The 23,965-nt window shown below is 40.4% G+C and overlaps 1 protein-coding gene across 2 annotated transcripts; it reads left to right on the plus strand.

Annotated features, from left to right (window-relative positions):
• The first annotated feature begins 2,135 nt into the window (after positions 1-2,135).
• LOC121637146 (RNA-binding protein Musashi homolog 1-like) lies at positions 2,136-23,466 on the plus strand. 2 transcript variants are annotated; one of them, XM_041981105.1, is made up of 14 exons: positions 2,136-2,278; positions 2,803-2,843; positions 3,551-3,632; positions 3,781-3,865; positions 10,782-10,823; positions 11,239-11,331; positions 16,359-16,407; positions 16,938-17,020; positions 17,417-17,534; positions 18,396-18,476; positions 19,044-19,100; positions 20,618-20,674; positions 20,827-20,981; positions 21,097-23,466. In XM_041981105.1, exons 1-14 carry the CDS (start codon positions 2,214-2,216, stop codon positions 21,136-21,138), a joined length of 1,050 nt encoding a protein of 349 aa, XP_041837039.1. In that variant the 5' UTR covers positions 2,136-2,213; the 3' UTR covers positions 21,139-23,466. The 2 variants fall into 2 exon arrangements, with proteins under 2 accessions (XP_041837039.1, XP_041837038.1); XM_041981104.1 differs by lacking the exon at positions 2,136-2,278 and having other exon boundaries at positions 2,361-2,843.
• Positions 23,467-23,965: the final 499 nt, after the last annotated feature.

Here is a 23,965-nt window from a genome sequence, read left to right on the forward strand (position 1 = left end):
AAAATTGGTCAAGCTACTGAACCGTTGCATAGAGTCAGATACGTTTATGCTACCCAGTAAATGTCTAGAAAATGCAGCATTGCAGCAGTAAAAACTAATAATTCACTAACAATAACTAAAAATAATAACTAAGAATTAAAAACAAACTAAGAACAAACATTAGATATAATTAGAATAATTAAAAACAAACTAAGGAACCACATCTGGTCTTTTTAGGTCTTAAAATGAGGTAAATACAACCTCTGGTAAGCAGCTTTTGGGAGATTGGCAAGTGTCTAGAATGTTTTTAACACATTTTTTTTTTTACTAGTAAATAACATTTAAACACAAACATCATAAAACCATAAAACTATAAATACATAAAAGCAGAGATGATACAATTATAACAAATTAAGATGTATAAAATTTCTATAACAGGATGTAGACCAGCAACAACTATTATGCCACAACATCCATCCTTTGAATCATAATTTTGGTCCCCTCGTATTAAACATGAAGAATGACAATATAGAATCTTGAATTCAAAGTTTTACGTTAGTTTAAGATCTTATAGAGAAATGTCTTTTTTAAGATTATACATGAATAAGTAAAACTAGATTTTTTTTTTTAAATGAGTATAGACTACTCTATTTTTCACAGTATATAATTGGAGTGTTCCTTTGACTTTTGGGGGCACTGTGCCTTTAGTGTGTGCCCATTCAGTAATCTATTTACACACCTGAGGCCTAACCTGACACTACTGGAAGACATCACTCTTCATTATTTCCCCCTGTAGTCCCAAATCACAAAGTACTCATAAATGTAACTAAGTATAAGGGAGAGGGAAGTGGTCTATTTTTAGAAACATGCTTTTACAAAAATGGTACAGTGGTTCCTAAACTTTTTTAGCCATAACCCCCAAGATAAGATGTGTTGGTGTTCGTGAGGTAATTGTGTGATGTTTCACATGGGTCATCCTGCTGCCTTCCTCTAAATGTAAGATCCTGAAACCTGACAGAATCTTCATAAATAAGGAGGATTAACTGGTTTGTGGTGGATTACAGCTGTGACAAAACCCCCATATGGTGAAAATCAGCTTCTCTCGCTGAAATAGAGCCAAATTTTGGAATTTTAAAATCGCACCATAATAACTTTGTTTCTGGACACCGTTGTAACAAAGCACCCATATGCCCAAAATTAGCCCAATAATTCTAAATTCAGATTTTTTATATGGCGTGAGTAAAACTTTTTGTTTTATATGCTGTCATTTTTAAAATATGAACCTTATCGTGTCACAGATTAACCCTTTAGACGCCGGAGATTTTTAAGTTTTTAAGATATACTGTAAATGAGAAAAAAAAAGTTGACTATGAACCAAGAGTTGATGATGGTAGTAAAAGTACTCGTCTAATTTCATGTTGTGGCATATGGTTGGCAGCTGTAGTCCATACTTTCACTGTGATGGCTGATGAACAGCGGTCGATCGTTGACGGGCTCACATGTCTGCCATCCAGTGGTGGGAATTGGTATCCGGTTTAACATCTGAAGACATGGCCTGGTGCAGACTTTGGCGCTTAGAGGGTTAATCTCTTTGCATTAAAGGAATAATTTTAACAGCCCTAATAAAAATCCCAATTTTATTTTATTTTATAAATTTTATTTTGTTTGCACTGATCCTAGGACCTCAGTTTGGGAAAGGCTGGAATATATGGTCCTATGTGATTTCATGTATGTCCACCAACTAACTTCTCGCTTGTCCCAGCTTCTCTAAATGCGGCTATGATGCCACAACAGGTTTCTGAATAGAGGCGGAAAAAACACCCGACTGTGGATCTCACGGCAGTCAATATGCTGTAATGGGCCATGCTGTTGAGATCAACCAATGACAAGAACGGCGGGGAAACACTACAGAGAGCGCGCCAGTGGCAGCATGAATAAAGGCAGGCAATGTGCAGGAGGGAGGGGAGGGGACGGGAGGGGAGGTCCGAGGCTACGGGAAAACGAGGTGGGGGCGGAGTCTGTCTCTAAGCGTATACGCATTCGTGTGTTTCCTCGCTCACCCCTCCTCCTTTAGTCCTCCCCACCCCCACCGCCGCTGCCCCCTCCCCTCCCCTCCCCCCTCTCCCCCCCACCCCACCGCGCTGCCCGCCCCTGAGTCTGGAGCAGCAGCAGCAGTGGAAGCCTCACTGCCTCTCCTCGCCTCACAGTGCGGGAATATAGCAGCGGAGAGCAGAATGGATACGGAAGGGAGCCAGAGCAGCCTGTCCTCCGGCACGGACAACTCCCCCCACGACCCCTGGTAACAGCCTCAGCCTGTCCGGCTGCCTTTCGCTCGCCTCTCGGCCCGGTTTGAGTTCACCTTGGACTTTAGTTGAGTTCAGTGCGGAGCGAAGCCGCGCCGAGACAAAAGACAAGCACGCTGCGTGTGTGTGTGTGTGTGTTTGTATGTGTGTTTCTCTATATGTGTGGGATGGATCCACTCAGTGGAGGAGACACAGACGCACCGCTGCTTTCTGTCTGTCCCCCCAACACCACCCCCTCCTCTCTTGTTTGTTTATTTATCGCGGTTTTCCTCCAGAAGGCCACATTGCAACTTCTCCTCCATCATCTGGAAAATCCTCTCTTTTTTTCCCTCCTCTAGGGGATTATAACGGCCCGGCTGGCCGATGGGCGACTTCGCAACATGGCCGATGCTTTTCTTCTTACTTTACTGATACCATATTACACATAATTCCTTCTGATTTCTTCTCTAATGTGCCCGTGTTGTGCTCGAAAGACGCGATTTATTCTGTGTGACTCACGGCTTGTATTTCTCTCATTCAGCAAAATGTTCATCGGGGGTCTGAGTTGGCAGACAACACAAGGTGAGCTGTCCCGCACGCTACTTTAATAAGTCTGGATAAAAGCCTCCTGTTTTCTCATTTATATCTGTACCCTGACAATCGCTTTCATATTACATGTGAGGGTTGCTGAAGTTAAGCAGAAACGCTAAATAGTTAAATCAAAGCCTTCTATTCACTGAGGATCAGCTCTCGGGATTTAGACTTGCCGAGACGCAGGAGATTAAGACTGGAAATCGTGCACATACGACTTGTCTGCCTTTCCCCCCCATGTGCACTCACACTGTTCATAACCGAAGAGGACATTTTTATTAAAAGTAAACTATTATTCAGTATTAAAGCAGAAGTTGAGTTCACACTGACGCATAGGCTTCTGTTGTTTTCCTTATTGTTGCGCTCCACTGATTCCATTCATTTATTTTAAGAGCCATGAGCGCAGTCTGATGCATGAATACAGTTTATTCTTGTTGGATGGCCTGTGTTATTATCCCGCTGCTGTGTTAAAAACAGCAGCCTTGTTTGTGGACCACAGGATCTGATGAGCTACTGTGCTGTATGGCGATAAACCAATGTGCAATCTGGAGGGACACAAACGCAACGTGGTCCACCCCGACCCCATTGTGTCTCTCCGGCCACTACGAGCCCCCCTCTCCCTTCACCTCACGGGGCCTGTTGATTAACTCTCTCATCTCTTTGGTTTATTTAACATTATCTCCTCGATGCTTTCGCAGAGGGCTTGAGGGAGTACTTCTGTAAATTTGGCGAGGTGAAGGAGTGCATGGTGATGCGGGATCCCGTTACCAAGCGGTCGAGGTAAGAAGGAGGCGTGTGCGCCCAGCCGTCCTATTACTGGATGCCTCACAGTCTTCCATGCTTTTCTTTGAAGGGCGTCTGAGCTGCCATGAGTTTGTTTTCAGACTTTTATTTATTTTTTGTGTGTACTTGTCTTCTACTTTTGCAGGGGGTTCGGGTTTGTTACGTACGCAGAACAAGCTGGTGTGGAAAAGGTTTTGGCGCAAAACAGACACGAACTGGATTCCAAAACGGTAAGATTTTTTTTTTTTGGGGGGGGGGAGGGGGGGGGATTTTTGAAGAGTTTTGTGGCACCATTTGGGTAACTTTGTTTCCTGATATGGGGGTATGTGTAGCTTGTTTTCTTCTGCCTCTCGGAGCATTTTGCCTCCCACCGTATGGCTTGTAAAGTTTAGGAGTGCGTTTTGGAGCAGCCACCCCCCTCCTCCTTCTCCTCCTCCTGTCTGCTCATTTCCCCCTCCAAATCCCGGTTCAGGGCGCCAACATGAAAGCGTTCTTTCTTGGTCTTCATTGCCATGGTTACCTGGGGACCTGAATGGGGTTGGAGCCCCTGCAAAACCCTCACAGGTTTTATGTAGAGCAAGGAGCTCAAATTTTTTCTTCCTTTTTTTCTACCTAGAAAACAACAGCAACTTTTTTTTATTTTATTTTTTTAAGTGGCAGCTCTCAGGGTTTGAGAAGAGGACACAGTTGTGGCATCAGATCCCAAACTGATGCAGAGGAAGTGTGAGCCTGAAGTGAGTCTCAACTGAATTTAAATATTAATGTAACTTTGTAGAGAATGTGTTTAAAGGGCTCCTCTGATTGGAGGACTCTGAGAAATTTCTCCTCCTACACCACTGACGCATGGAAATTCAAATGTGTGTAAATGGGACAAATCACTTGCCAGATAGAGGTCATATTCACATGGAAGGTAATGGCATGAAAACGCATGTGAATCCCAGTGGTTTGTTTGCTGAGAGTCAGAGCTACAAGGCTTTGATCTGAATATGCATGAGGGTGTGAACGTTGCTGTCTTGGTCATGTAGATTGGTTGTAGGAGCGGAGGCTGGGTGTGTCGTCAGCTTGTGGTCCTTTATCACTACATGTACACACACACACACACACACACACACAATAGGATAATTTGAGAGTGAAAATCAGTGGCACAGAAAGGCAGCAGAGCCTGTGGGGGGGGGAGTTGGTTAGTTGTTGGAGCAAGTCTGTTGCCGGGGGTGACGCCAGCCTCTGGAGGTAGTGCTGTAACTGCACAACCCAATGGGATTTATGTCTCCATAACAACTTCTCAGCTATTTTGCATTAACTTAAGGCACTGGGCTCAGTCGGGCGGCAAAGCACTGACACACGCAGATAGTGTCAAGTTATTTACACTTTGTGAGTGCAAGATATTATCTGTTCTTGTAGTTTAAAGCGGCATTTTTCAAATACTGGAAATGAATGAATCTCTGTTCAGCTGCTGTTAGACTCATTGCAACATGACTGCTGCTGTTTGCTTCAAAGTAGCTTCTAAGCAACTGCAAAGTGTTACTCAGTGAGTCATATTACCTCTTAAAACTAGGTACTGCTAAAGTGTTCAAGAGCCAGACCCTGTGTGTGTTTGTGCGATTTGAACACTGCTTTTGGGTGCTTGTGGGAGGTCAGCTTGGCAGGTCGCTGGTGGGGTTAGGCGTTGCCCTATTATAAACCAAAATACAGTGTAAGGCTAAACAATAATAATGTTATTGGATCTAATGCAACTATGGTTACTCAGGTTGTTTTGGCAGCAGTCTGGGAGGCGGATGGGAGGGGGGTGTAAACACACACACTCACACCATGGCATCATTTATCCGACCAGTTACTTTTGAGAAGGACATGGTTGCCATTTTGCTGTTCTGCTCTGGAAATAATATTTAGTATTTTTTAAGAAGTAACTTTAAAATATTTTTTTCCACTTGTAGACTTATTCTTCTTATATATATATATATATATATATATATATATATATATATATATATATATATATATATATATATATATATATATATATATATATAGTCGGCCAAAATCCTTTTACATAGTATTCATCTCATAACTTCTGTGCCCTGTGTTTCGGTAACACTCCTGGACCTTATGTCCACACTATTGTTTGATCAGACTAGAGAAAGACATTCCTCCCTGGAATGAGGAGGAATATTTGGTGTGTGATGTTTTTCTCCTGTTATGCTGAGCCTTTGCTTTTTGAGAATGGCCGTAATATAACAAGAACGGGAGCTGTGAAGGGCCACAGATTGAGAAGGAAGCAACATTAACTGGTGCAAAGGTCCATGCCACTGGTTAAAAAGTGGTATTAAACATTTACAGTCCTGTTACATCCTGTATTGTTTTTAATCCACCCTCAGAAAAAGAAAATCACGGGCTAAACATGAACAGAACGTTAGCAATGTCGTCCATACCTGTGCTGCTTGACAAATTCAAATACAACAAATGTGAGGTTGTCTATTGTTTTCAGAGAGAGGTCTATTGAGGTTGTTGTTTTGGTTGGAGGTTAGACTTCCTGTCAGTGCAGAGTATGGCCTCAGGGCTGTGATGTGCAGTTGTGTATCTCTGGACAGAGAAGAAGGGCACAACTGGTATTTGTTTTCTCTGAAATGCTTTACTGGAACCAGTTACATAAAAAAGGAGAAAACGAGAGCAGATATTTGCAGCCACCTCTGGTTCTGGTGATTTAGCAAACGGTTTGTTGTGCATTTTTAAGTGATGGATTACTGTGCATTTTTGCATCATTTATTGTACATTTTGTATCCAGTAATGATATGTAACTTTAATTTGGTGTCATTTTTTATCCAAGTCTCATTGTGATCTCTATATTCAGTATATATTATTTATTTTAATAGTTTACATTAATGAAAGTGGAGTATGTTGTGCTATAGTTGCTGATAGTTATTGATTTTGGCACAAATATCTGTGAAGACACAGCAGGTCATATCAGCGGGGTGCTAATGAAGCATCGTTTTTTCTGTAGCTTTGTCAAATGTGGGGTCTTGACTGGCTACTGGTCCAACACCGCTACCAGAGAGCTCAGACACTCGCGGCGACTCTTCGTTTCTGACTGGAAGATTAGCTGTTAATGCTGACATGGACAAAACTGGAGGATGGGGGTGGAGAATAAGAGAGAGACGGGGGAGGCCTGGCTCCTGTGCTGTAATTAGTATGGATCTGAAAAGCAACTAATCGGATTGAAGGAAACAAACTGGATTGGGCTTCCGAAGTCCATGCACACCATCAGATCTGTGGATAAAGCCTGGCCCTGCTCTGAAGGTGGATCCGGGACGCTCTTAATATGCTACATGTTTGCAACCCATTTCACCTCTCCGCCACACATCCACCCTGATTAAGCATGAGGAAGGTTACAGGGTTAGGGATGGGGTTGGGTCGGAGGTCCTCATTAGCAAGCTTCGTTAACTAATTACCGTGCCACTGTGCAGTTGGGCAGATTGACCCTGCTGGCCTGAACCCAAACCAAGTCTCCTTCCCTGACTCTGCGGGTTGTATTGACAAGCCAACCTCTTTTGCTTCCTCTTGTGTTTATAGCTTTTTGTTTAGCTGATATTGATTAGGCTGCAATAATGGGGTAGCCTGTGGTGCCTTTTTATCAGTGTGGGTGTTTGCCATTTTGCTGCGAGAATGTCTTGGCAGGTCGGCCAGGTTTAATATGTCTATGTGTGAGGGCGTGTGGAAGAGGCACATCAGCATATTTGTGTGTATGAGTCTGTTCTCTGCCTGTTTAATTGCATATATATGTCACAATGTCTATATATGCAGGTGTTTACGTTTGTGCTAGATTATGTGGGCACTCCAGAATGTGTACATATATGTATGTGTGCCTGTGGGGGTAGAACAGAAGCCCCAGTTCCTCTACGGGCCCATCTGTTTTGCACTCTTTGTCCTGTTAATTAATGAAATCAGAGGGGCATCCTGCTGGGACGGCCCTGCTGCACCGCTACTCTGGACAGGCCCAGTTTCTCATGGCCTGACTCTGTTTTCCAAACGAATGCTTTCCCTTTCTTCCCTGTGCTTTCCCTCTTCCTTCATTCCCACTCACTGATCCCCACATTATATTCCAGTCCAACTTATTGATTTAACTTATTTTTGTTTGTTTTTTATTATTTTTGTGTTCCAGTTTGTAACACTGGTGGATGCTCTGCGCCACGTGAGGTGACTATTGGTTGTAGTTTAGCGTAGTGTTTAAAAGCTAAACCACTAAAATCATATCGTAGGCTCTGCTGTCACTTTGCTGCTTAGATTGAGCAGAGGTGGGATGTCATGAAGCAGGATGTTAGTCAGACTATTTCACGAACACTCGGTTGTAACTCTTCTCTGTCAGGCTCGGGAAGTGCAACTTTTTTCCTTTCCTAACATTTTTTCAGACTAGTTACACTTTCACCAGTTTGATTGGGACTGCTACATGGCCGAGCCTCTTTTCAAATGTCAAGCATCTGAAGAGCTATGTCTGAGTGTTGCAAACAGTGAACTGGCTAAGTCATTTTACTTTTTGCTTCGTGGCCTATCTGTCTTCCTTGAGGCTAATCTGCCACTCTGATAGATGCTTTAGATTTTGTTTATTATTGCCTCCTTCTGAGAACAGCTGGATGTAGAAATTACATTTTAGAAATTTTCTGTTTTTTTCATTGAAGTGGAATGATTTCTTTTAACAGCATGGCATGACTGTAGCTGTAGGAGCTCTACTACAGATATTGCATTAGGTCTAACCTAGTCTCTGTATTTTAAGAGCTTTTATTGGAATTACTGGTATTTTGTCAAAGTATGTATGAATAAGTATGAATGAAATGTGTCTGTGTGTTTAATCTTTCTGGTGGGATTATACTGTTTTAAAAAGACTGTTGCATCTCTGTGGTGGCATTGCTTTATCAGGAATTTGATTAACTTATTAATAAAACAAAAAGCAAACATGCATTTCACTGTACTCCCAGTCCTGAAAACAGATGAGTTGTCCAAACAATTAACAGATCTTGTCCTTTGCAGGAAGCTGATTCTTAAATTTAGCACACGGTGTTAAATGAATTAAAATGTTGTTTATGACATTCATGCTTGTTTGCACTTTTTTTCTGTTTACTGTGGTAATCGTTATGTGACTGCAGTTCCACGTCAAATGTGAGGTGGTTTCTGACTGCTGTCACTGTCAGCTCGTAGACTGTGTCTTTGCCACGTAATCGCCTCAGGCAGCTCCAGTCCTCTTATGTTAAAGCAGTTAAAGGCAGGTGGGCTGACCTGAACATCAGAGGCCAGTCAGATTGAGCGGTAATGGTCACGCTGCCACCTTTAAACCATAATCATTGTATACTTTCATTCATAACTGCCTTTTATTCATTTGGCTTTCTCTGATGTTCATTGCTTGTCATAAATATAATTTTTTTACCAATAAATTAGTTTTTTTTTTACTAGTTCAGTTGCACTGACACTTGCTCTGTACTACAGAAACAATGAAAATATCCCTTCTCGCATCCTGAAAAAGGACAAAAATCAACATCATATATTGGATGTGTAAAGTTGCCCCCATCAATAGTGTTATGTTTGTCCCACTGAGCACGGATCCTATAAGAAGAGCTGCGTTGCCTTTGTCTGTGACCGCGCTCTGTTGTTGCACTGCTGTTGCAGCTAGCCGTTGGTGGCTTCGCGTGTCCTTGTCACCTTTGTCTTTTTGTTTAGACCAGCTGGAGGTGACATGACTCTTCTCATCTTTGCATCCCACTTCAAGGTGCAAAGTCCTTCTGCAATCCCTTCCAAGGGCGCTGCAGCTGCATCTTAGTTACACAGTGCTGTGCTCTCGAAGCACTGGTAAATCTGAGGCACTTAAAAGCTCTCAAAGGATGTATTTGCCGGTGCATTTGTTATCAGATACGTGCAATTACCACAGAAAAGACATGAAAGACATGTTGGTTGTATTGTCCACATTATGAGTAAATTATTTTTAGGCTTCTTTTTTAGTTGCTAATAACAATTCAGTACCTTTAATAGTGTCTGAGTGAGACACAAGGGGCTTCGCTTCACACAGCCAATTATTACAACAGAGATGGAACTCTAAGACCATAATACACTAGGAGGTCCTGTGACCTAAAATCATCTTTCTCGTTAGCTTGAGAGTGAATAACAAGAGATTCCACACAAATTTAAAATGCCAGGCCAGGCTTTGCATATTTAGCATTATTAAAGGCCAGCTCATTCAAAGCTCATTTACTTCTAATTTTATCTGTAACCTTGACCATTGCTGAGACATTCCAGTGGGAAGAAATATGAATACAGTGAAATCTGGCTAATCAAAAACAGAGCTTGTCAGGATTTGTGAGATTTAAAACAACAAGAAAAAAAAAACGATAATATTATGAAATGCTCATCTTTGATTCCAGACTGCCCTCTTGTCTTGTTTGTGGCTGACATACTGTATATCTTGTGTCTCAACACACAATTCAGAGAAAGTATGTATTGATGTCTCAGTGTGTATTTAGTTCCTTTTGCCTGTTTGTTTGGCTGGTGTGTTTGGATTTGTGGTAGCTTGCACAAACAAGGGTCTACTATACATATTCGCGGATTAGCATATGTTCTATTTGTGGACCTTAGTAGTCTTTCACATGAGCTCAGACTTAGAGGCTCTGTGTTGTAACTAATTCTAGTTAGTTAACACTGTGATAATTCACTGATGCACTTTATACAAGCAGGATATAAGCCACTGATCAACATAGATGGAGCAAATGCAGACCCATGCTAAAAGAAATAGCAATTTGTTAGTGGGCAAGAATGTGATAAATATGACTTTTCCTTGTATCTGGAAACTTTGAAATGATGACACATTTCTGTTTGTATTACCCATATTTATGGTGTTAGAGAGCTTATTTTTACAGCATAGTTTTTTTTAGTAACGCTGTTTGTTTGCTATTAGTGTTGGCATAAATTTTTATGCCGCTCAACTGCTCCAAAATCCCCAATAAAATCTGTTTGCAGTTTTCTTATTGAGCTGTAAAGAATTTAATGAACCCTAAACATAAATGATGTGCTCATATAAAATGTAAATAGTAAACCACAGAGAGGAAGGATTATTGTTTGAATACTTTATCTTGGATTTAAAACTCATCTCGATTCATCTCTCCCCTGCAGATCGACCCAAAGGTGGCATTTCCCCGCCGAGCTCAGCCTAAGGTGAGTGCCCCCTAATGGGGTTAACAGCAAGGAGTAGTGATGATGTCATATGTCACCCATAATCCTTCAAACCTGGTTGGCTGGGATTAGAGTCAGGCACGTGACCAAATAGGAGCTACAGTCCACTTGTTCAGCCTGACACCGTGACCCTTTACTCTGAACCCTGACCGCTGTAAACACACACATATACATTTGTGACCTGGCTGACACATAAATAAATGCTTTTACTAATTATTTACCTGTACATACACTTATAGACTCCTTAGGGGCCTTAAATCTATCTGAGTCAGCTTAAATTGTGAGGAAAGGGAAATCATTCTGATTAGATAACCAGCACAAAGTCTTTGTACCACAAACATCTACCCTCCACCTAATGTTATTATTGATGAAAGATACCCTCTTCTTGTGTTGCTAGCTGGTGACCAGGACAAAGAAGATCTTTGTTGGAGGACTGTCAGTCAATACCACCATCGAAGATGTGAAGCAATACTTCGACCAGTTTGGAAAGGTAAGCTGTTCACAAGCCTGGTGCAGTGTTTTCTAACCTTTTGTTTTTATCAAAACCTAGTGTTTTCTTCACAGATATCACCATCTGGATTTAATTAAACCTGGATTTTTTAAAAAATAATGAACTGTCAGCTATTTGCTGTGTATAATTGTACTTATCTTTTACTTTTAAAGAACAGAAAACTATAATTTATTTATTAGGTTTTTTAACTGTTGAACCATTGGCTAACAATATTCATGTTTGTTTTTTAGCCATTTCAGTCAATAAGCTTTTAGCTATATTCTAGCTAGACAGTGATTCTAGCTAAAATACGTAGCTAAAATAGTTAGCTTTAGCTAATTTAACCATTTAACTATAGCTGTGAGATAAAGTTGTGAGTATTTGAATGTTTTTCCATGTTTAATTTGTAATTTTCAGCAAACTGGGTTTGCTTTTGGGAGTTTGTGCATTTAAAATTGTCATTACTGACTAATTTCTGTTTTGTAAAAAAACAACAAAAACAAACAAACAAAAAAAAGAACAACCTAAATTTCCTGTAATTTCTGTTTTACTTGAACATTTGAGTCTTTCCGTGTAGCCTCTGGCAGCAGTTAAAAAGTGTATCGGGTCTGTCCATTTGACATCTTTTACCTAGATATCAGTTTTGATGGACAAGAGCTTGTGTTATTCGTTTTGCTTGACTTACCTCCACTTTTATGAACATTGACAAGAAAAAAAAGTAAAGTAAAGAAGAAAAGGGACTTTAGTAAAAAAAAAAAACAGCAGACAACAAAAGTGTTGGAGAGCACTAACACAAGAAAGACCTAAATGATTGAGAAAATCCTGTGTCGTCATCGGTAGTTCTGGTGTGCACTGACTCATCTTAGTTTGTTAGTTTATCTCCTTTGTTCGCTGTTTTGCTCTTTTCTAATCACATTTGAGTGTTTTTGGCCTCTGTGTTTGTCCTGTTTAGCTTCTTTGAATGAAATTTGGTGAAAGGCACAAACACATGCTGTGGAGACAGATGAGTGGCTGGGGGAGAGGGAGGAAGGAAAAAAAAGGCAGGAGGGGGAAGAAAAGAGAGAGATGGCAGGGGACTGAAAGGAAAGAACTAACCCCCCATAGAGAGAGAGGGAGGGGATCTCAGGAAAGGTTGAAGGGCACAGAAAAGGGGGGATGCTGAGATAGTGAGGCATAAAAGTGACAAGTAAAGGGGAGCGCCAATCTGATGAGCCACAAATATATCAAAGCATCCATTACACATTACATTTTGGATTACTTTTTTAACTAACCATACTTAAAGGGGATTCGGAGTGTGTTGGAGTAACATTCAGGCTTTTCATTATTAACTAATCAAATGCAACAGCTGCTCCTGTAACAGCACCCCACCACTCCCCCTGTTCCCCACCTTAGCCAAAATCAGTACTTCAGACACCCTCCTATTCCACATTCGCATCCCCTGCTCCAGCCCCTCTCTGCTTGTTGCCGTGGTGACCTGCCTTCGCCCATTGTCCCGCTGTAATCCAGTGTATTTTTGTTTCCTTTAAAAAAAAATGTGGGAGAAGTGTGCATTTGCATGAATGGAAAGACGGGTGTGTGCGCGCATGAAAGTGTGACAGTGTCATCGTCATGGCTGCAGAGGGAGGCGAGCTTGCATACATTTGTGGAGACACAGACAGACAGTAGGGCTCACAGGCAGTGATCCAGTTGTCACAAACATTAAGTGTTTGGTTCTGCTGCTGTCGGTGAGCAGGACAGTCTGAAAATGAGCACTGCTTCAGGATGTTGGCCTAATGGGTTGGAAGAAATTAACAGCATGAAGCTCCTTCTGCCTCATGTCTGGCTGTGTTTTCTCTCTGTTGGCCTCTGACTCATGCTTGGGGTATTACTGTATTTCAGGTGCTGGTTCAAATTTAAATAATGTCTAATAATTCTTCCTAGTAAAGCCGGGTAAGTGTGGATTACATGTGTGACCATCACACCCATTCAGGTGGATGTTGTGACATGTGTCTCGTTTCGTGAATGCAGTTTCTAAAATGGCAGTTTGCGGCTCTGTGCCGAATCAGTTCTCTCTGGTGATTAGAGACACTCATATCTAAGACAACACACCCTCCGCAGGATGAGGGAATATTTGGGCTGTTTGGACACGTGAGACCAAAGCTGTATCATGGATAGCGGCAATCCCACAGTGCATTCCTGCTGAGCAGGAGGTATTTCTTGTTTATTATCTGAGCTTGGTTACAAGGTGCAGGTTTAGATGGAGCAGGACTCTGTGTCCTGTTTATTTTTATACTGTGGCACCGCCTTGCAAGGAAAACACAGAATGCACTCTGTATTTTATTCAACTCTTTGATTCGTGCTGGAGTTTATTTTTTTGAATATACATCTCAAAGCATACCTACGCAGACCTTATTAGACAAGACTGCTCAGTTGACACATCAGGTGTTTTGGGCCAAACCGAGGAGTCAGTGGGCTGGGTTTATGAGTGGTTTCAAACAGAACAAATCACAGTTTCTATCACTAAATGTCTCCAGGCCAGGACGACTGCAGCAATCTTGTTTGTATGAGAAATGAATCTGAATCCTTTGGTGGAGATCTTGTAATCTCCTTTAGCCTGGTGGAAAGTTGTCAAAAGCCCCCATTTTTTTGGGCATGACATAAAATACAATCTGTCTGAAGCACAGAAATGTGTTTTAAGCTGGTAATTGAGCTTGCAATTAGATACTTTGATTATTAGAATTTCAGGCTTTTTGGCCACGCAGTCAGTTATTTTAAATCCAAAGGAAATCTCTGTTTCATGTCTTCTTATCCTGCCTCTGCACTGCATACCTGAAAGTACCTTACAAGTAAAACTGTGATTCACCACCCCCTCCTCCTGTACTCCTGAATAAAATGAGAGGATATGTTAGAGCAGCGAGCAAAGGAAGGAGTGGATAAGATGAAAAATGCAGCATGGACAGAGCAGACGGGAAAAGTTGGGACTGCACTCACCCATGTGAGCTGGCGATTAGAAGGCTTGACTGAACACTTTGTCTGCTGGCCTGTTTAGAAAGAGATGGCCGGAGAGCCAGAGCGAGAATGAAAGAGGGAGATGTGAGGAGACAGCAGGGAAAAAATGTGAATGCCACCTTTCATAATCTCGCAAAAAAAGTGTAATGGACTTGTCAGCAAACACTTGTTCTTCAGACAATGGCTTTACGCTTCACTTAAAACGGGATATTTTTAAGGCTGTGCTCAGCAGCCCGGGTTCTCTGTTGAACCTTGTTTGGGTACATTTGAGAATGTCAGAACTTGAGAATATGACCTTAACTTTTCCTTACTGCTTTCATGTAATGCAGAGTAGTTAGTGACTGAGCCACTGCTAAGCCAATCTCAGACTCCCACAGCTATCCAATCAGATTGTTTTACAGCACCCTGGGCAGTGGACATTGTGAGAGTGTCCTCTTATTGGTTTTGGCAAATGCAAAGGACCACAGCATAAGCTCACACACGTGACAGAATTGTTTGCATGTCTGCACACCATTGTATTCTCGTGGAAGACAATTAGCTGAACCGCATTAGCATTTCTGTTCAGGGTATTATCTTTTTCTTTCTTGCTTCGAAAACGTGCCAGCAAAGCGACACGGCTCAAAATCTCCTCTGGCTGGCCCTGTTAGCCATCTCCTCTTAGAAGAGATGTTGCTAATGCTAACTCAGTGGCTAGCTGTGTGTGTAACCTTACTCTAATGATAACATGTTGGCTTGCAGCTGTCTACCTAGTGTTCTCTTCCCCAGCTCTCTGCTGTGTCATTGAGTTTGGACAACCGGAAAGGCGGAAGACATGAAGGGAGAGGAGATGAAGGGGACGATAAAAACTGAATGAAGGACAGAGAGAGGAGCAGGGGGGAGCTGTATGCTTGTTCAAGCTATATGATGACAGGGATGAGAGTCAGGAAGGTTGTGGAAGTAACCTTGATCCTGTACATGTTTATCGACCAGCGAGAGTGTGTGTGTGTGTGTGTGTGTGGTGTTTTTTATGTGAGATAAGTGTTAGAAATCAGATGGCCAGTGCATCCAGAGGCCTCTGCCACTCATGTTTCACTGGTTTAAGTTTCATTGCTTGTTGCCTAATGAAAATAGCAATATAGTCATGTTCCACACACAAGTCTGTAAAAAAGAGGCTTTTTTAGATTTAAAAACAGAAAAGTTTGATTTCCACAGTCTCTCAGGCCTTGGTTTCCCCTTCCCCGCGTGCCTCCTCATGTCGTCAGAGCTCGAGCAGAAGCTGCTAACTTTCCTGCCAGTGAAGGACAAGTAAGGGAGGAGGTGGGGGAGGAGGTGGAATATGAATAGGGCAGTGGAGTGAGTGCAAAAAGGAAAGAGGAGGGAGAATAAAAGAAGAGCACGCTGACAAAGACCCTGGCTCACTTTGTTTTCTATTCTATAATTCAAAATCTTCCCTAACAGATTTTCTATCCGTCATCAAAACTTTACAACTGATTTTTTGTAAATCATGCTGCCATTTGTCAGTTTCTCCTTTTCCCTTTTTGCCATTTTTTTTTCTTTCCCCTTTTCTTTCCATCCTATTCAATAAAATGAGTTGGGGGTGGGGGGGTAGCAAGTTCTTCTAATTGAAATTCTTTACACAGTCTCCATGGGGATAGTAAACTTTACAGAGAGGGAAAGAAAGACAGCAAGGGTGAAAGAATGAAAGGAAAAGAGGAGAAAGAAAGCAGGACAGTTTGTGAGAACTCGAGCAGAAGGATTTTCCTCATCATCTCTTGAACATTCGCTCCTTTTTTCACAATAATAGATTGTATTTTATTTCTTTTTCCCTACACAGCACAACCCCTTCTTCCCTGATTTCCCCATCGTTCTCTTCCTTTCTCGCCCTTTCAGTTTTCTCCTTTGTCACCTGTCATCCCCTCCCTCTCTCCCCCCTCCCCCCTCTCCATCTGTTTTCCCGTCTTACTCCAATGCTAAAGAGGGACAATGGCACCCCATGCTGGGTAATGATGTGTGAGTGCTAATATGTTGAAGCTCATGTATTCTTTGCTTTGTTCTCATAGGTCGATGATGCCATGCTCATGTTTGACAAAACAACCAATAGACACAGAGGTAGGTGAGCAGTCATATGCACACACACACACAAACACACACACACACATAATGCAAATAAGTGCATCTGTAGAAATGAAAGGAGAAACAGCGTGACAGTCTTTGCATTAAAATCTGCAAACAAGACTGTGTTTTTCTCCAATCACATTTATCTCTTTCTCCAGTGCATTAATCTCTGTCCTCTCTGTGGGTTGGGAGGGCAGGGCCCGCTGAGGGTCATCACACAGGGTCAGGATGGTTACTGGCAATGATGTAACTTCACAAGACAAGTGAAGAAATGGGGAGAAGTAGAAAAGCAGAGTTGGATAAATTTGGTGCTGATGATCTGGGCTCAGTGTTTGGAGAACCACGCCCTATGCCCTCTGCTCCATAAATGCTAATACCTGATTGACAGGCATGACACGAAAGGTTCGCCTCAGCTCTTTGTGTTATAGTGATGATGGGAGTGGAGGAGGTTGAAGCAATTACTTCTTCTGTTAAGACAAGAGCAGCCATTAAGCTATTTCTGTCTTTGTTTTTGACTCATCCAGGTTTTGGTTTTGTCACCTTTGAGAATGAAGATGTGGTGGAGAAAGTGTGTGAGATCCACTTCCATGAGATCAACAACAAAATGGTATGCCTCTGAGCAAGCACATAGCTCGTCACCATGTCCAGAGTGTGGTTCACTCTGTGATGTAAAGATATACATCGCAGAAATGCATTGAGTTGTCTGGCAGGATGAGTTATAACATCACAAATCATATTGTGGAGCTGCAGAGTTTTATGTCTGGATCTTTAATTTTTTTAATTTGATATTTTTTTTGTATCTTTTAAGGTTTGTTTTTCTTTGCACTTACGTGCACCTTTTGCATTCACCCCACCTGCTCTACATGTACTCTGCCATTTAAATAAATTTGAATTGATTTAGCATGTAATGCATAGCCCACGGTCTCTTGCTGCATTACTTGTAAGTTGTTCCAGATGTAAGACTCTGCTAAATGACTAAATGTAAATGCTTATGTAAATACAGGTGGAGTGTAAGAAAGCCCAGCCCAAGGAGGTGATGACTCCAACAGGCTCAGCCAGAGGCCGTTCCAGAGTGATGCCTTATGGGATGGACGCCTTCATGCTGGGTATTGGCATGTTAGGTAAGATAAAATATAAATATTTACAAAAATAAAGAAATATAACATGACATGTTGTGCAATCAAAATGCTTTTAAAAGGATACCCGCAAATACAGCTTGTACTTAACATGACATAAGTTGGTTGGAATTAACAATTACTTTAAATTACTTGGAAAATATCTTGACAGGTGAAAATTTGCAGCTATATAATAAAACATTTTTAAAAAAGGAATAAAGATCAGTACATGATAGATATTTGTTTTAGTTGCAATAGTGTATTTAAAATATAGTAAATTGCACCCAAACTTCCATTTAATTTTTATACTATAATACCCATATGAATATGTCCATGTTAGAAAATTTGTCCTGCTGACCTGGGTGAAACTAATCTCTCTAGTTTGGCTGATGTTTAATTTGTGATGCATTTAAACACAGAAGTTATGAGTAAATGGATCTTATTGGAGGAGAATTATGTTTGAAGAGATTTTCATTGAGAAAACACACTGATAGCTTCTTTGTCTGTGGTTGTTTCACTCCCTCTACTGGCCATTTGAGATAATACTGTGATGAGCAATGCTTTAACTCGGTGAAATATGCAGATGTCACCTTGTGTTATCAGGTGTGGCTCATATCTAATTTCTCTTTGATTAATCATAGATCGATCAACCCTGAGCTTCATTTGGAAGCATGCAAAGTGGAATTCACAATTACAGATAAATTACTAAACCTGAATATCCTAGTACTTAGTTTTTATTTATTTACTTTTATTAACTTTTATTTACTTTTATTAATACAAAAACACAATACTTGGAGCTTGCTTATTATCCATGTATTTAATCAGTCGGGTTTACCAAAAACTGATTATTTTATATCTTTTTAACAGGTTACCCAGGTTTTCAGACTACTACCTACACCAGCCGCAGTTACTCTGGAATTGCTCCTGGATACACTTACCAGTTCCCAGGTAAGTCCGTAAAAACCTCAAACACAGCCGAGTCTCTGTAGGTCTGCAGACAAGGGCAGAAGAGTTATAAAAGGATACAGGCTGCAGCATGTAGTTGATTCAAGTGTGGGACATGAAAGGTGTGTGAACATCAGCCATGCGGATGGATCTTTTCCTCTCCCACTCAAACACATACAAACAGTCACAGTTAAAGCCGCCTTCATTTCTGGCTGCTTGTAGATTAAAGTGAACTCTTAAATGTTTCTGTCTGTCCTTTTGGAGTTTCTCCTCTTTTTCTAATTGTCTTCTTCTGTCTTACACACAAACTGTTGATGTTTTACTTTTGATTTGCTTCTTTTCTCCTAAAATATTTTGTTTATTTGATCTACTTATGGAGTCTCCTTTCATGTGGCCATGTTGCCCCTCCTTTTCCTCTGCTCCTACCTTCCTGTCTGTCCAGCTTTTTTTTTTTTATATCTTTGTTTGTTCATTTGTGTTGGCGTGACTGAGTGTGTGTGTGTGGGGCTTTGTACTCTGATTAGTGACTGTATTTACAAGGGGCTCTCTCTTGACCATCTCTGTTTCTAGAATTCCACTTAGAGAGGACCCCCCTCCTGACATCATCCCACCCTCCTGAGCTGACAGGTCAGTAGCTCCTTACTTCTCCAAAAGCCAAGAGAGAAAAACAAACCCATTTAGCAGCTGAAAGTCAAACTGAACTTGATGTCCCTGCTGCTAAATTCAGCTAAATGAGGTCACAGAAACTGAAACCTTCACAAGACGTCCTTCTTGTCTGGTCTCCTGGTGTAGTTTTGAAGTGAAATAGTGATTTAATCTAATCCCTGCAGCTAGCTGGCTTAGTTTAGCATGAAGACTAGAAAGGTAACAAAATCTACCTAATAGGACCTCTAATGCTCACCAGGTGACATGTTACCTCTTGTCTGTAGTGTGAAGACAAATTTGTAGAGAAGAGTGACTTTACAAACTATTCTTTAACCCTTTGATGCACTGTGTCCACTACAGTGGACACTAGTATATTTATATTGTTGTTGGTACATTTGCAAATTATCCACTTCATTGGACCTTAGTGACTCATCCAATACACATCCACTCACTACAGAATAATTAAATAGATCCTAAAATTTTATATATACACATACCAATAATTACATACCAATTTAATAATAAATACGTTTACTTCAGTGATAAACAGGGCATGAAAATGATAATGCTATTTTTTAAAAATAATAACATTTTATAGATAAATAGATAAAAATAAATTAACTAAATAAAATAATCAAATATTTAAAAAAAAAAGAAAATCATCAATGTGCATGTCTATAAAATATTGTATGTGAAATTTAACGTGACACTTTTTTTTAGAATAATTAAAGCATCAGAGGGTTAAACTCAAATAAAGATATTTATCTTTGAATCTTGAGGTTGTATCTACGTTACACAGAGTCATTCTGAATGACCCCAACCCGGACGAGAACGAGATTATAAATAATCTCTTGCATCAAGAACTAAAAAATATTAAAAAGCATTGACTACGTTTTTGTTGCCTGATCTAAGCTTCATCTTTAAGTGATTCTTTTTAACAAAATCTTTTTAATGGAAAACTTTCTGGCTATCAAAAGATGAAAACCGATCAAACTGATCAAAACAGATTTTTAAATGACATCATTATCTAAAACGAACTCCTGCAGCACATTACTTATTATGACCAACATTCTGTGATCTAATAGTCCTCAGGACTGCCTTTATCTTCTCTCATAAAATATTTTTTGAATGATTAAAAACTCTTAGCTCCCTCCTGATGCAGCTAGGTAGAACAAGTCATTAGCCTTTGGAGGTTTTGTGCACATGGCCCTGATTTACAAGCAGCTCTTGCAGCTCTGCTGTTAAATCTGAACGGTTATCCTGGAAACGTATTTTGAAACACAATCTGTCTTTTTCATCATCCATATAGTTTTTTCTTCAGTTCCTATAGCCAGATGCTATACAATACTATAATACTGGTGCATTTTATGGCATGACAGATGTGTGAGCAGATGTAGATTTACCCACACTGAGCTGTAGATTATTGCTGATGATCTGATATAAGAGTTATGCACAATGACTCGTTTGTGTAATAATTTGGTTTGTTGTGTAATCCTCAGCCATTCCCCTGACTGCATATGGACCAATGGCAGCTGCAGCAGCCGCTGTAGTTAGAGGTAATATGTGTGTGTGTGTATGTGTTTTGAATATTTGTATGCCTTAGATAGAGTGTGTGCACAAAGGTCTGTTTGAACAAATAAAAGTATATTTTTAGATGTGTGTGAAGCCCTCTGGTGCTGAAGCCTGACTCCTCTCTCTTGCCTCTCAGGCTCCACCCCTTCACGCACAGCTGGCTTCCTGGGTACCAGCAGCCCTGGACCAATGGCTGATCTGTATGCTGCAGCCAATCAGGATTCAGGAGTCAGCAGCTACATCAGTGCTGCTAGCCCCGCCCCTAGCACAGGGTTTGGTCACGGTCTCGGGGTAGGTCACACACCCCCCTCACCCACGCTTCCATACACTTCAATCATGCAAGACTGCACTTATGTATTCAGTAAGATAGTAAAGTGAGTATTCATCTTTGTTTATGCTTCCTCAGGGTCCTCTGATTGCTACTGCATTCACTAATGGCTACCACTGAGAAGACTCAGGTCACTGAGGATTGGAGGGCTTCTCCTCTGCTGTTGAGCTAATCAGAATGCTGGCTGCCCATTGATGGCACAAGCTGATTGGCTGGCCACACGCTCTACCAGGCTCTCCGGGTTCCACGTGGCTCCACCCACCGACTGAATATCTTTTTAAAACCAGAACTGTTGTTTTGCTGTACTAATTTCACTTCAACATAACGTTCCCCCATTTCTCCTCTTTTGTCCTCATGTAGTGTAACAACCTAGATCTCCCCTCAGTTATCCGCTTCTGTTCTTTTTAAAAGCTGAAAGAAGAAAACTGCAAAAAAAAAAAAAAAAATCTCTGAGAAACCGCCACCTTTCAGTAAGACACAGAGAACTATCTTCAGTTTTTTTATTATTATTATTATTATTATTATTATTATTATTAATATTATTATATATTTCAATGTGATATGTCATTTCATCATGAAATCCTTTCAAGCTGTTACTTGTGAACAGATAGAGAAAAACTGTGCGAGATGGGTCTTTGTCTGAGACACATTTTTAACAAAGGAAGAACAAATCCAACAAAGTCCTTTTTTTACAGTCAAGTGTAACAGAAACATGGAAAAAAAAACTAAAATGTATATTTTGGTAGTCTTTAAAAACAAAACCTTTGTAATATTGTTATTAATATTGACATAATAATGATAATCTGTATGGTATTTTAACTGTAATTGGTTTTAAAGCAATGTTTTTATGTCTTCCTGTAAGATACTGTACATAGACTCGGGGTGGGGTGGTGGGGTTACTGAACTGGCTGGCATGTAATTGGTTGGTTTAAAGAGGGTTAACAGCATTTTGACTGGATGTCATTTGCTACTATCTGTGCTCATCTCACTGCTTTTCATCAGTATGCGTATGGAGTATGCGTACACTGTGGGCCAGTCACAGCGCTGTCGACGAAAGCCGTTGACAAGTACGTTTCCAGAAGTTTCTCTGGTATATTTGCTGAATTTATTAACAGTTTATGTTACAAGTCATCCCTTTCACTTCACATCGTGAGAAAGCAAATTTGAGTCTTGCATTTTCATGAAAACTACTTCAGATTAACACGAAGGACTTATGGAAGAATAACAACCTTAAGCTGGATAAATCAGGGGGTGGGGTTCATGGGATGGGTTGACTTAACTTCCTCTTTTTTTAAAATATTATATATATATTTTTTTGTGCAGTTCACTTCTTAATGTTTTTGGTTATTGTTTTCTTTTTAAAAAAAGTTTCTTTTATGCGGTGTTGTCCACCGTGAAGACAAATGAAGGACATTCTCAGAGAAAGCAGTTTTAGAAAATTAAGATCGTTTTCTGTCCTCTTATCACTATCGAAAGTGCATGTGATTGCGTCTGAGCGTGAGTGTGTGTGTGTGTGTTTGTACGCATACATCAAAGTGTAATATGGAACTACTTCTGGCAACGAAGGAGCATTTTGATTGCCTTTTTCTTTGGTACTGAAAAAAAAAAGAAGAGAAGATTGCTCTGTTCCATTTTGGTTCATCTGCTCCTCTCGCCTGACTTTCTCCCATTTCATATTTAGTTGTAATAAATTTGTGCTCCTCTGGAACCAACATATTGTTTATATAAAGTTGCTGCTTCATGTGGTGGTGAACAGACAGGGCTTGGGCAGGGAGCCAGAAATGGAACAGGGTCTCGCTCCCAGTTGGTTTTGATATGGGACCTCAGTATGAGACGACGCTGGCTGGCAGGAAAAGTAAAAAAGCTGGAACAAATTGAACCTTTGCAAAAACAAGTAGTCTGTTTGTTCAGCCTTCTTGCTGCAGCCTGTTTGATGTTCAGCAAAGCAGAAAACTTCCTGATCCAGCCAGTGGTTCCTCTTGTCAGACAGGCTGGGACACAAAAAAAAAGAAAAAAAAAAAACAAAAAACAAAACAAACAAAAAAAAAAAAAACTACTGCTGGACACCAACACTGTAACTTTTTAACTTACAATAAAGCAATAAGTTATTTTTTACCTTACAAATGAAAATAGTACTATTATTGGTAAAAGCAGACAACATGTGGAAAATTCTGCGGCATTAAGACTTATTTTCAGAAAAAAAAAAAGAAACTATATTTTTCTGTTTTGAAATCTTGTTCCCCTTGTATATTGATTTTAATGAATTATTGTTATTATTATTATTTTTTTGTTATTTTGATGTCAGGAAAGGGCCAGTGTTTTGAATGGAGCTCTGCATGAGCTCGGTTTAAGTCAAAGATTTGGACTGTCCCCCACCAAGCTTTCCTTTTTTTCTCTTTTTTTTCTGACAATTTCAATTTGAAAATCCTAATAAATTATTCTAAAGTGTTTTGTGATGATTGTTTTTTTTCTTACTCCTTTTTATTTATTTTATAAAAAAAATTATCAGCCATAACTTTAAAATCGCAGACGGGTTAAGTGAGTAACACTGATAATCCTGTTACAATATAATGTTCTGCTGGAAAAACATGCATTGCACATAGCAATACCCATCTTTTCAGTGGACAATACTGCGGCAGACCACAGGCCAGGGTGTTATGCAAAAAAGTAGTTAAAGGTGCAATGCATAAAAAAAGAACAGGTTATTGGCAGAAACATTTAGCCTTTAAATAGAATCTGTCTACTGGTATATAATCACTCCACTAAAATAACTTATGCTTTTAATCTGTGTGGGTCCACATACATAGCAGCTGCCATATTTAGGCCACCATATTTATTACGGTGTCTCTCAAAGGACAAACAACTCTGTACATGTCTACACATGAAAGAAGACAGCACACATGCACACCGTTTTTTAAGTAGTTACCTGTAGTGCAGCCATTGCTGC

This window comes from Melanotaenia boesemani, chromosome 3, assembly GCF_017639745.1.
Source record: "Melanotaenia boesemani isolate fMelBoe1 chromosome 3, fMelBoe1.pri, whole genome shotgun sequence".
NCBI lineage: Eukaryota > Metazoa > Chordata > Actinopteri > Atheriniformes > Melanotaeniidae > Melanotaenia > Melanotaenia boesemani.

Bases quoted from the DNA above. Each gene is read 5' to 3' on its own strand.
- LOC121637146 (XM_041981104.1), top strand. From the start codon at position 2,732: ATGTGCCCGTGTTGTGCTCGAAAGACGCGATTTATTCTGTGTGACTCA. The intron at 19,101-20,617 runs GTCAGTAGCTCC...TGTAATCCTCAG, and splicing joins CCACCCTCCTGAGCTGACAG to CCATTCCCCTGACTGCATAT. The intron at 20,675-20,826 runs GTAATATGTGTG...CTTGCCTCTCAG, and splicing joins AGCAGCCGCTGTAGTTAGAG to GCTCCACCCCTTCACGCACA.